The sequence below is a fragment of the Dermacentor albipictus genome, unplaced genomic scaffold (genome assembly GCF_038994185.2).
Source record: "Dermacentor albipictus isolate Rhodes 1998 colony unplaced genomic scaffold, USDA_Dalb.pri_finalv2 scaffold_12, whole genome shotgun sequence".
Lineage (NCBI taxonomy): Eukaryota > Metazoa > Arthropoda > Arachnida > Ixodida > Ixodidae > Dermacentor > Dermacentor albipictus.
Window position 1 is genome coordinate 8900600 of NW_027225566.1, and position 12398 is coordinate 8912997.

The 12398-nt window shown below is 42.9% G+C and overlaps 1 protein-coding gene across 6 annotated transcripts in view; it reads left to right on the top strand.

Moving 5' to 3' along the window:
* Nucleotides 1-12398, top strand: part of AspRS-m (aspartyl-tRNA synthetase, mitochondrial) — a 319354-nt gene that overhangs the window by 131194 nt on the left and 175762 nt on the right. For all 6 annotated transcript variants that reach the window (XM_070528489.1, XM_070528490.1, XM_070528486.1 and 3 more), the window contains 2 exons: nucleotides 1149-1220; nucleotides 11293-11397. In XM_070528489.1, coding sequence (XP_070384590.1) covers nucleotides 1149-1220; nucleotides 11293-11397 — 177 coding nt within the window. The remainder of the gene's footprint in view (nucleotides 1-1148; nucleotides 1221-11292; nucleotides 11398-12398) is intronic.

Here is a 12398-nt window from a genome sequence, read left to right on the forward strand (position 1 = left end):
AATGAGACACCAAAAGAAAATTGAGGTCGTGGGCAACGCCGGAACATGATGTGGAAACATGATGCTCTCTTCATGCCACCTGCAGCGGGGAGTGGCGGTGCGTTTGGGTGATCGCCTATTAAAAGCATGTAGTATGCTTCCAATGGTGCTACGGCCTTCAGACTCTGAAACAGATATGTGCAGATACTTATCTCAATAGGTGTGGAGGTGATAGCTGTGAATATGCCGTGTGATGACCTGGGAGGGAGATTTGCTGGTAGAGGAATAAGAAACTGAGTGTGCAGTGACATTTTCATGTGCAATGAACGAGCGAATGTTGCAAGAAAGCTGTTGCAATGGGCAGCTTCCCAACTTTATCGCACACACCTCGTGCCTTTCCTTGTGTACGTGGGATCTAGTGGCTGGAAAACTTGTCATACGATTGCAGTTTGGTGATGTATTAAACACTGGTGCTGAAAGATTGTGTTTTCCGGAAATGTATGAACTGGGAAGAAGTGTAACTGTATTGGGTTATTTTTTTGGTTCTCAATTGCGAACATTGGCACCAGGAAATTGTGCATAATGGGATCGTATCAACGAAGTTCTGTAGTGTAGATACGGAATAGCCTCCATGCAAAATTATATGTTAAAAAAAAAAGAACAGAAGTGGATGCATCTCAAATGGTTTGCAAAAGTAAGTTTTCTTTTTGCACTGAAACTGAAAAAGAGAATGGCATCATTACTGCTTACCCAAAGTGACGCACGATCCAGTTCTTTCGACTCTTCGGCATTACCTTCTAGATTCGATGGTGTCTGCATCTATGCACAGTGCACTGAAAAAATCTCAGTTGCAATGTGCTGGCACTGGGGTCATACCTGCGAACTACCAGTTGCACGCATAGTGTGCTTAGTTGCTATTTAAAGGCCGCTAATAAGAAATTTAGACAACTACCAGCCCTGCAGCTTTGCCAAAGTTGCTTCAGTAATACCTATTACTCACTTGTCACCTATTTATCCAAAGTGAATTTTTGTTGCTGCTGGCTTTTAAAAATGCGCACTTGTCTCAGTGCAGGTCAATTAGCCGTGGTGCTATCGGGTGTCAAACATGATTCGACGGGTGCTAAGATCAGCAGCCTGCCATTGCTCACGCTTGTGTCCTGTTGGTGCAGGGTGCCCAGGAGTATGTGGTGCCTACTCGGTTCCCGGGCCAGTTCTACGCACTTGTCCAGAGCCCACAGCAGGTAGAGAATGGGGGGGGGGGGGCATAAGGCCATTTCCTCCTATGCTCAGCTATTCTCATTTTGCACTTCACTGGCTCACCAAGGTGGCATCATTATTATTCTCACTTTCTTTGATTCAGTTAATTAATTTGTCATCTGAAGGACTGGGTGCATGTTCACAAAACTTCTCCTACTGAGGTACCATGTTGCCGCAGTGGTTCTCGTTGTCATGCCGATTCATTGTTGTGAGTGGCGGGCGCAGGCAAATTCTCGTCCCCAAAAGAAGCTTTGTGAATATGGAACCTGATTTACTTAGCAAATGCTTAATCGCTAAGTTGTGATTGGCAAATATTTTGGATGTAGTTATTGTTCACAGCAGTTCATGCTTGTGAATTCTACAGATTTCGAAAATGATTTTATTCACCGTAAACATTTGTAATCTTGCTAGTTGTGCAAGTAGCAAAACAATAACAAATGTTTTGGTGAAGAAATGCTGGGCTCAAAGCTGATTGGGCACTCTTTCCTAAGGCTTAGAGTTATAAAAACATTTGCAGGTTGGGTGAGAAAAGGCACTTATAACATTAAGGGCAAAGCAAAGTCTTTGTGCTTTGTTTGTCACTGCTGCTGTCACTAAAAGTGGATGAGCACGGTGGCATCACCGTTAACATTTAGGTATAATCTCAATTTTTCCACATCTTCTGCTCTGTGAAACATGCTCACAATGAGGACATCTTTTCTAATGGCCTGAAAAGAGCACATCTTCCTTGCATTGCGAATGCCTTTTGTATATGTACTACACAATGCCATAAAAATCTTGTACTTACTGATACAGTTGACTCTTGTTAATTCTGTCTTGGTTAATTCAACATTTCATTTAATTTAAATGATCTAGAAAGTCCTGACGAGAAACCATACATTGCCTTGGAAGAAAAAGCTGTTTAGTTTGAACACAAAGGTATGCCGCCTCGGTTAATTCAATCCTAGCTGGTGTCCCATGATGCATGCAATTGCCGCTAAGGCATGAAACACAACAATTGCAGCAGATGGCACTACTGCTTTTCCAGGTGTGAAGCTGGTTTACTTTAATATTATTTTCGGAACTTTCGCCTTTAGTTCAAAGTCTGAAGCAGCAGTTAAACATGTCGATGCTCGTTGCCGCATGCCGGTTGAGTCGGGCTTCAAGAGCAAGAAGTAGAAAGATATTGCAGGTGGCCTCGCACAATAAAAAATATTTGAATTTTTTTGTTTTGCCACCATTTGTTAATCCAACCGTTCAGATTTCAATCAATTCTTGCGATCCTGCAAGGGGAGTCCACTGTATGAGCTTTTGTCCAGGAATTTCAGCATGTCACATTTGCTTTTAATGTTATGCATTTGACCATGAATTGGCATATAACGAACATTATTTCAGAAATCAAAAGAAATTGTTCTTCATATAAGTCCATGTGTATTCTGACTGCAACTTAAAAACCTAATTTTAGATGGCAGTTTGCATTTAATGAACCCTTTGTGTTTCAAGTTCACCAGGGCTTTATAAGAAGGAATAAAATAGCACAGCTGTGAGAGATGTTATTTGTTTGTGTTTATTCCCATGTGAAAATGACGCTCAAGTATTGTAGGCTTGGTTATTTTGCAACATGAAATTCTGCTGGAAGTATGTTCCTCCTTGATGCCACTACCAGCCTTGGCGCTGAGGAGTCCTTGTTTTGTTGTCACCAGCAGTTGCTGCTACTTACAGTACAGTGCAGTTAGAGGGAATACATAAGCAATAATAAAGTCGGTACTGTGACTGCAACATTTCTTTGCCTTCATTGGCAAGTAGGACTGATCTAATAAATTGAACATGCATTTACACATGAAAAATTTGTCTGTGGACCTTTATGCCATATCTCTGGGAAATCAATTGCAGAACACAAATTGAGCATTCCCTTGAACAGCAGACCGTACTGTACGTCGCAGTGTTACGTATCAGTGCTAGAGAAAGTGGTATGCCAGGTTTTGCTACAATATTGTAATGAGCAGAAGGGAAGCTTAGTGTTGGCTGCATCAGGAGTTTTGAAGAGGATTATTGGAGCACAGATATATAATAATAATAATAATACCTTTATTGCCAATAATCAAATCAGTACATTCATACAGGCCTGCCAAAGCCTTTGAGGGCTTGAGCAGCAGTGCCTGGCAGGCAGCAAAACCATACAAGGTAGATTGATAGACCAGTTATAAGCAGCGAACTCAAGTATAGAACACCAAAAAAGGTTATTACAATTTATACAGTGTCTATGAAAAGAAATTTCATTGAGCATAACGAAACACAGAAGTACAGCAATGCGTGTGAACAAAAATTACCATGAGATAATGCATAACCATATACCAGACTGACCGTCATGGTGCAAAGGAATGGCACAACCACATGCACGAACACAAGCAGTAACAATGGAACAAGTACGCCTTTACGAACAGATACGCCTTAGCAGTTTCTTTAACTTATATTTCGTTTTTGCACAAAATGTGCTGTGCGGTAATTTATTGAAGTAGGTGGGCACATAATGGGCCCGAGCTCTAGTGCCGTACCTTGTGGAACAGTGTGGCCTCCAAAAGGGGTCCCTGGGTCTTAAGCATCGGGAAGCTGTGTATGGAACTAGGAATTGACTGGACCAGAAGTGTTTTAAAACAACCGTTTGCATTAAAAGATCATTGAAATTCGGCATCGAAAGTACTTTGAAACGGTCTGTGTCAGCATTCAGGTTCAGATCATAAGATATGTTTTTTAAGAGGGAATGCAGTATCGCATTTATTCTGTAGTGCCAGCAAACAGCACAGTGCCCGTAAATTGTTATTCCATACCGGAGTAGACTGTAGCCTAAAGCATGTGTTATAGTTTTCCTTACTGATAAGGCATTTAGTATCTTATATTGTACAGTAGACAGGATATGGCGCGAAGTTTTTTTACAAACGTAAGCAAGGTGACTGTTCCAAGAAAGGTCGCTGTCAAGATATAAACCAAGATATTTTACAACAGGTGAGTACTGTAATGGTCGACAAGAACAAGCTGAACAATCTGAAAAATGCAAAACAAGAGTATAGTCAAGGGCTACCCTCCTTAAAGGATTATGGAAGCAGATTAATTGTGTCTTAGATACATTTATAGTAATTAGGTTGTTTTGAAACCAATCCATAGCTTTTGTGGCAGCAGACTGTAAAGAAGCAATCGCATCATAGTAGCTGTGGGCAGAAGTTATGATCATCGTATCATCAGCGTATTGATAAAGAGAAACGGGTATCACGCTAGAAAGGTCATTTACAAAAATAATAAATAATAATGGGCCAAGTATAGATTCCTGCGGAACTCCAGCATTAATAATAGAGAATGCACAATGAACTTGCCCTACTGAGACGACCTGACGCCTACCCTGAAGGAAATTCGCTAACAACGACCAGAAAGCACCCCGAAATCCTTACAAGAAAAGCTTATTTAACAGCAGACCATGATGAACACTGTCAAAAGCCAGATCAAGAAAAGCCAATCAAGAAGGAGCGCACAAGCAACTTTGTTATTATCGAAAGCTATATTCAACTGATCGGATAAATCTTCCAGAAGTGTTTGAGTGCTTTTGCCGGGTTGGAAACCATACTGACTAGGTGACAAAATGCTGTGGGCGTCCAGAAAGCTTGTCATTGTTAACAATAAGTGTTTTTCAAGTATTTGAGCGATAGAAGGCAGAATTGAAATGGGGCGATAGTTTTCAATTTTATTACGTGCACCGCTTTTATAAAGAGGTATAACTTTCGCTGTTTTCAGTTTTACAGGAATTTCACCACTTGAAATTATGCGATTAAGTAGTGTTAGCAAAACTTCTTGGATGTATTCATATGTTCTGCGCAACTCATTAATGGAAATGCCGTCAATTCCAGGAGATTTATTACATTGTAAATTGAATATAATCGATCTTAGCTCTTCCTGAGAAATTGTAGGCAGATATGCCGATTCACTAATGCTGTGACGCAAAGTACAAGAATCTACCTGCAGGTTTGCGTTTCTCATTACACGAGAGAAGTGATTATTAAACTTATCAGAAATATTATGTCTGCCGCTGGATAAATTGGAAGAAAAATAAATCATTATATCAGCTCGCGTATTAGTGCCTCTAAATCTGTTAATTAACAACCATGTTTTCTTACTACTGTAACTAGCGGCTTTAAATTTGTCTCGAAAATGTATTCGCTTTGAGGAGCGGATCATGGCAGTAACTTTATTTCTGAGCAGCTTAAATTTGGCCCGTAGGTCTGCACCATTCGGGGCACGCTTGCATTGGGCCCAAAGTAAGTCTTTTTCTTTTATTGCAGCGAGTGTGACAGACTAGAGGAAATAATGGACAAGACAGAGGGCTAACTTCTATGTGAAAGAAGAAACTTTCACGTAAAATTTGAGAAGTGCATGTTATGACAGTCTTGCGCATCTTGTGTTTATGAACTTGTTTTAATGTATGCACTGTCATGTGTGAGAACTATGATAAGCTGATGCGTGAAGTTAGAGAGGCTGAAATCATTTTGAAGATAGATTGCATGAGAAACCCGTTGTGTGTTTCTGTCTGATAAAGGGTTGCAATTTTTTAGGTGATGCAAGCATGCACATCATCTGTTGTTGCTTATCATATAGCATACCTGGTTCTAATACGCCCCCAATTTTAGTGGATTTAATGCAAGAAAAATGAAAGTGCACCTGAATGTAACATGCCCCTCATGTTCGCTATCAGAGAAAAATGAGACATGCAGAATTTACCTTCACAAAAGGAAATAAAAAAAAAAGAGCCTTCTTAATGAAAGTGGCATTTCGTCGCCGCTGTTTGCACGTGATTGGCCATAGATACCAAGCACACAGGGGCAGTATTCTCGAGTGATCACATTTAGAGATGCATGGGGTCAGCCTGCGGTTAAGTGGCTGTGTTTCTTCATAATAAAATGCGGTTGGAAGTTGGTGCTTTGTCTCGGCTATTCTTTTTCCTTCTTGTGTTGAGCTACAATAATGCTTTTTAATATGTTTACACAGTGGAACCCCGATTACTACTATGTACTATACTATGTACTTTCTAGAGACTGGGCGAAAGTGTCGTATAATCTGACCAATAAAGTTGTCCATAATACAGTAAAGGTCCGTTAATTTGACTTCAGTTAATTCAATTTTTCGGTTAATTTGATCCTGACCAAAAGTCCCGGCCGGTACTCATGCATTTTTATGGGTCCAAGCTTTTGTTATTTCAATCCTAAACTTGGCCTTTGCCGGATAATTCGAATTTGACCAGTCGGCATGGATGTGCTTGACCCCTGTGGAGACCCCAATAGTTAAGACCCCTTTTGTTGCAACATCTGTATCAGCAGAGGTTAGAGAAGAATGTGTTGAACACACTTCAATCTCCCATCGAAAACGCATATTTTCTACCTGCCCTAGGAAGATGTTCATTCAATGACTGTAGCTGACAATGTCTGATTACTAGGTTTACCCGATTCTAACATGCGCTGACTAAGGGACCTGCTCCCATTCTGCAACACATTGGGCACTTGCCCATTTTTTTTTGCTAGGAAATTGGGTGCGCATTAGATTTCTACATGCATTGTAGCTTTAATATCATTTACACATTAGTCTTCTATGTTGGACACGTCGAAAATGGGCATGCATTTGATTCAGGGGCGTGCTAGAAACGGGCAAATATGCTGCCAAATGAATCGGCAGTGGTTTTTTGTTTTTTCTCCATCTTGTTTAATTCGACCCGTCGGATAATTCAATCCATTCATCGGTTCCGTCAGGGTTGAATTAGTGGAAGTCGACTGTACATGATTTCATGCAACAGAGTTGAGAGAAGCTTCAATTAAACTATAGGTTAATGCTTTGCAGGACTCGGAAACCAAAACCACCACAAAAATAAACGCGTGGCCCACCAGCATGCCAGAACATTCTTTTCTAACCTGCACGCAATTTGAAAATTGGTCAGTTTCTTATAGACTTTCTTTGAGCCATGCAGCACGTTCTGTCTCGCAACAACCCGCGTGAAACCGGGGACCCAATGACACACGTATGATGTCTTGTTGGGCTCATGTGTAGGCAAAGCTCTGAACCGCGTGCGTGAACATGCATATGTGATACGACATGCATGCCTTCCGGTGGTAATCGGTTCAATTTTCACACATACTTTCACACTTTCTATGCGCACTGGGATGGTATTCTCAGGTGATCACTTGATGGTTTCATTTTCGCAAGACTCAGCACTGTATGTGTCGAAGCATTTGGCTGACAGTGCCCTTGGCACTGCGCAAGATCTAGCAAGCGTGGCACAGTGCCAACAACGCTGTCAGCCGTTGTCACGAGCTGAAGTGGAAGAAGGAGGAGGACGAAGAAGGCTGATGTGGCCTACAAGGAGCGAGGTGGCAAATGGCAGAACAGTGCTAGAGGCAAAGAACGAAGAAGTCGGCTAACGCACTGGACGAAGAAGGCGCTGAACCAAGGACGTCGAGATCGAAGAGTTGAGCTGGAGGAGGGCACCGGTGGCTCTGCACCAGCCGGGTTCGATCCCCTACGCCCGCGGCTGGGCACCGGGGTCGCCTGCAAAGGCTTGGTCCAAGGACAACGGTCCCATCCTATGCTACGGGCACAACCTCACCCTTACCGACAGCAACGCTCGACAAGCCCGACCTGTTTGGCAGAGACGGCCCTTAGCAGAGATGCCAGTGGTGTACCAAGCAATGCGGAGGAGCTGCACCGACTTGCACATGTAAGCGCCACACCGCACGTGGTGACTTATTAGGACGTGAGAACTTGTGAGACGATTTAAGAACGCAGGACAGATATTAGTGTGAACTAAACAGAGCAAACTCAGTGTAACCATTGTTGCGGGTTTATGTAAATGTGACGAGGACTTATTGGTGAGATACATTATAAATGCGTTTGGTGTGTCGGTCCAGGTTCATGTCTAGTGCGCCGGCAACCGTGACAGCCGTACACGCGAATGTGTCTGGTACTGTTCATGTCAAATCTCGTGCAAGTGTAACTGTAGCTCTGAAAATGATCACTCAAGTATTGCCCATGGCCCCTGCTGTTGTTGTTGTGCCCTCTGTCCACGTCGCATGTACGAATCGTTTCACTCAGTCATTATGGTATCCTCCCTTGCCAGAATGGTCTTTGATGAAGGTTCTGAAATTCCGGGTGGTGCCGGCTTTATATTCGAGTCTCCATGCTGTTTCCTGCTTCTTCGCTGATCTTCAGCTTGTCCTCGAGCGTCAGTGCTGCTTGTTTCCGCGACTATGTGCATCACAGTTGTTCGACGCATCAGTGTGGATGTACACGTAGGCTACTGAGTTCTCAGGGCTGTCTCGGTGCTGTTTGCTCTGATCATGACTGATAAAGAGAAAACATGGAGGGCCCTTGTGACACGAGCAGCCATTGCCAAGAAAAATATGTTGAGAAAGAGAAAGGAGATGGCAATGAAGTCGGGGCTGAGAGAAAACGTGGAGGAGTGTGGGCGGGCAGTGAACACAAAAAATGCCAAGAGAGAGAAAGTGCAATGAGATGGCAAGGGAAACAAACGAGGAGAGAGCAATGAGGGAAGGAAAAAGGAGGCTAGGTGGCATCCCAAAACTAGTCGGTGCTTTCCGCATGCAAAGGGGCACACTGCCAACTTGCTCTGCCCCTCCTGATGGAAGGGACAGTGCCACGAGGAAGCTGCCAGAAGCTGGGGGTGCTTCTTACGCATCCACCGTTGGTTTTGCAGTTTCGTACGGGTTGTGGTACGAAAGGAAAATGCGCATAATCTCGCCTCACATAATAGAGGTTTTTAATGCGTTGTCTCTGTGGGGAGTTCGCCAAGACTACACTAATCCATCATAAAACCGGGGACATCGAAAAATCTGGGGACACATAAATGTGGTTCCACTGTCCCGAGTTCGAGTGCGAATCACAGCTTGAGACAATGCATGTCATGCCATCTGACTGCAATTTTAAACATAAGGCATGGTCGCATCGCAGGCTTGCCCTCTTTTGCCCAGGCTCTTTTGCACGTTTTAATAGTGCCATACAAACTGATGGCTGTTGCTCTTTCTCACGAAGTTATGCTGGTTTCTTGCAAAGCTGTTTTCATAACCATACTTTTTTAACCAGTTGTAGTGTTTTGGGAAGCGGTGGAGTTTCTTTCAGACTTGCTGGAACACACAAACCTCATCCGCAGAAATTCTCAATGTAAATTTGGTTTTTCAGCCTTATATTTTCAGCCTCATAATAAAGTTTCACTGTTCAATCAGTTCATGGGCTCTGCTAATGGCCAAATTAATGGAGGTTGACCATACTAACACTGCGTAAATTAGAGAGCTTGTACATGCACAGACAGTGGCTTATGCAAAGGCATCTCAGGTGCACATGATGCGCTACAGCATTCAGCAGAAGCTGACAGAGGCAACAGAGTACTTGCGGCAGGTGGTGGTTATGTGTAGAAATAGCTCAATTGATTCCCGATTGAGCAAAGCATAGTGTTGCTCTGTTTTATAGGCTTGGCGGTTGCAGCTTAACATTCATTTATCTTTGTAAAAAAAAATTGCTGGCTATTCCGACTGGCACCAGAAGTAGTGGGAGTACTTACTTATATGGAATTTTAAATAGACCAGTAGACAATTTTATACCCGTGTCACACGGGCACATTTGGAAGGCCTTCCAGTCGACGGCCTTCGAAACGCCAGAACTCTATCAACTCAAAGGAGTTGTCGTGCTGCTACACGGCACGTTTGAAAGGCCGTTGAGTGGTTACGGCATTTCTCACCAAATGGCGTGGCGTTGCGTATCTTTATTTTCGTTTTCATTTCACAAAAAGTTAAACAACATTAAAACCACTTAAAAGCACTATAATTTCTTTTATGTTTGTTTATACATTAAAACAATTGTTTATACATTGCCTTACATATATGTTTAGTTTTTAAGTTGTTGAGTAGCGAAACTGCGGCAACGTTTGCGTCGCTGCACGTCGCTGTTGTGGAGAGTGTGTGTAGTTCGCGCGTATCAAGTGGCAAAAATACTTTATTGAATAATTGATAACACTCAGATATAGTATCTTTACAGCATTTTGGTTTGATTTGTTCTTTCTAACCATGAGTTGGAGCACACTGTGAACGAGAGGGCATGTTCGCGCTGTTTCCGTTTCCGTTGCTCAAAGGCCATCAAGATTTCGATAGAGTTGTAAGGTGCTCCGTTGACTCGATAGACTGTTGACGCGGCAGCCGTCGAAACCGCCCGTGTAGCAGCTCGAACTTGACCTTTGAGTCAACTGACTATCGGTTGGAAGGCCTTCCAAACGCCCGTGTGACACGGGTATTACTTGTCTACGTGCATACTACTACCATTAGCGGAATAGCCGGAAGTAGTGATGGTGGCGCCATCTTGTGACGCTGTGTTTCACCAGGGTGCGCAGAGGTATTGCATTGATGAAATTTGAGCTACTTAGTTGTTAGCATAATGGCATTATCTGCAACATGATCATAATGTATAGACACTCTTTTCTTTTAACAAGTACAGTTGTGTAACACAAAAAAATTTTTCTAGCGTGTTGTAGTTAAAAGAAGTGCAACAAAAAGATGGCACCAGCACTGCTGCTGCTGTCAATGTTTGCTGTGTTTCAGTAAAGCATGAACGGTGACGCTATATTAACAGGCTAATAATCTCTGATATTTGGTTTTACCACACTATAAAATAGAATGAAACGAACAAGTAAATTTTAAAGGAGAATATCCAATACGCACAATTACATGAGGGTATGATGTTGCGCCGCTACTCAATGAGTCACAAAGGTGGTTTTGGCTCGTGTGATCTAATCACACAAGCCAAAATACGTCAATGTAACACAAACTGGAGATACTGGAAAGGAAAGTACTTGTAATATTAGGCAGAAATTGGTGCGTTTAATTACATGATAAGGGTACATGTTGCAATTTGCCCGAGCCTTTAGCTGTCTGCGTAAATATGAGAGTTGAATAAAGGGCACAAATACAAACATTGTGCTGCCTTCCTTGTTTCTTGCACCGAGAGCACGCTGACCCTTGCCTGTCCAAACCCCCACTGCAGTTCAAGCAGCTGCTGATGGTAGGTGGCCTGGACCGGTACTTCCAGGTCGCTCGCTGCTACCGCGATGAAGGAGCACGTCCTGACCGCCAGCCTGAGTTCACGCAGGTCAGAGCTCACTTTCTATGTGCTTTTCGTCCCTTTGTTGGAATCTTGAGCAATCCACTGCATCTGCAGGGTGCAGAAAAAAATAACTGGTGAAATTGTTAGGCTTCTTATTGTCACATGGTGTAGAAATGACAATTGAATAAAAAAAGAAACACTTTATTAATTATTGACTGTTATTGTGCCTACAAAAAAAATAAAGAAACGACTGGACAGCAATGATCGTGAACTGCTTTCAAGCACAGTAGCTGTTGGCTAATTGGCACTTAAAGTGGCTCTTGGCATGCCACTACTTCTGCATGACACAGAAGTTTCTTGGTGACCCATGTATAGCACAGCAAATCTTCATGAATGAGCTGGAATCTTTTAGTGAAATATGCTCTCTGAAAGAGCAATAACATGCAGTTTTCAGAACACACTGGTCACAACACAATGATGGGCACAAGTAATGCAAGAACTCACTTCGAAACATAAAATGATAATGTATCAGTGGCAATAACGAAACAAATTAAGCCAGCACATCATGCAGCAGTGTTAACTCACAAATATTGACAACTCTTGTCACGCATTGCATAGCAGGGGACTGCACTCTGGCAGACTTGATGCCGTGAAGTAGCTTACGGCCATTTATTTATTAACCACCTAGATGCTCCTAAGATCACGTACTATGAGATTCCGCCGTGGCTATTAGCAGCACTGGCTAATACCGTTGTCACACAGGCATCCGTATCTGCCATGGTGGCTTCGCGGCTGTGGTGTTTTTGCTGCTAAACACGAGGTCACAGGATCGAATCCTGGCCGCAGCGGCTACATTACTATTGGGGCAGAATGCAAAAATGCCCATGTCCCGTGTATTGGGTGCACATTAAAGATCCCCTGGTGGTCAAAATTAATCTGGAGTCTCCCACTACGGCTTGCCTCATAGTCAAATCGTGGTTTTGGCATATAAAACACCAGAATTCACACAGGCACCCCTTAAGAACTCCTTACTTGATGCTACATGG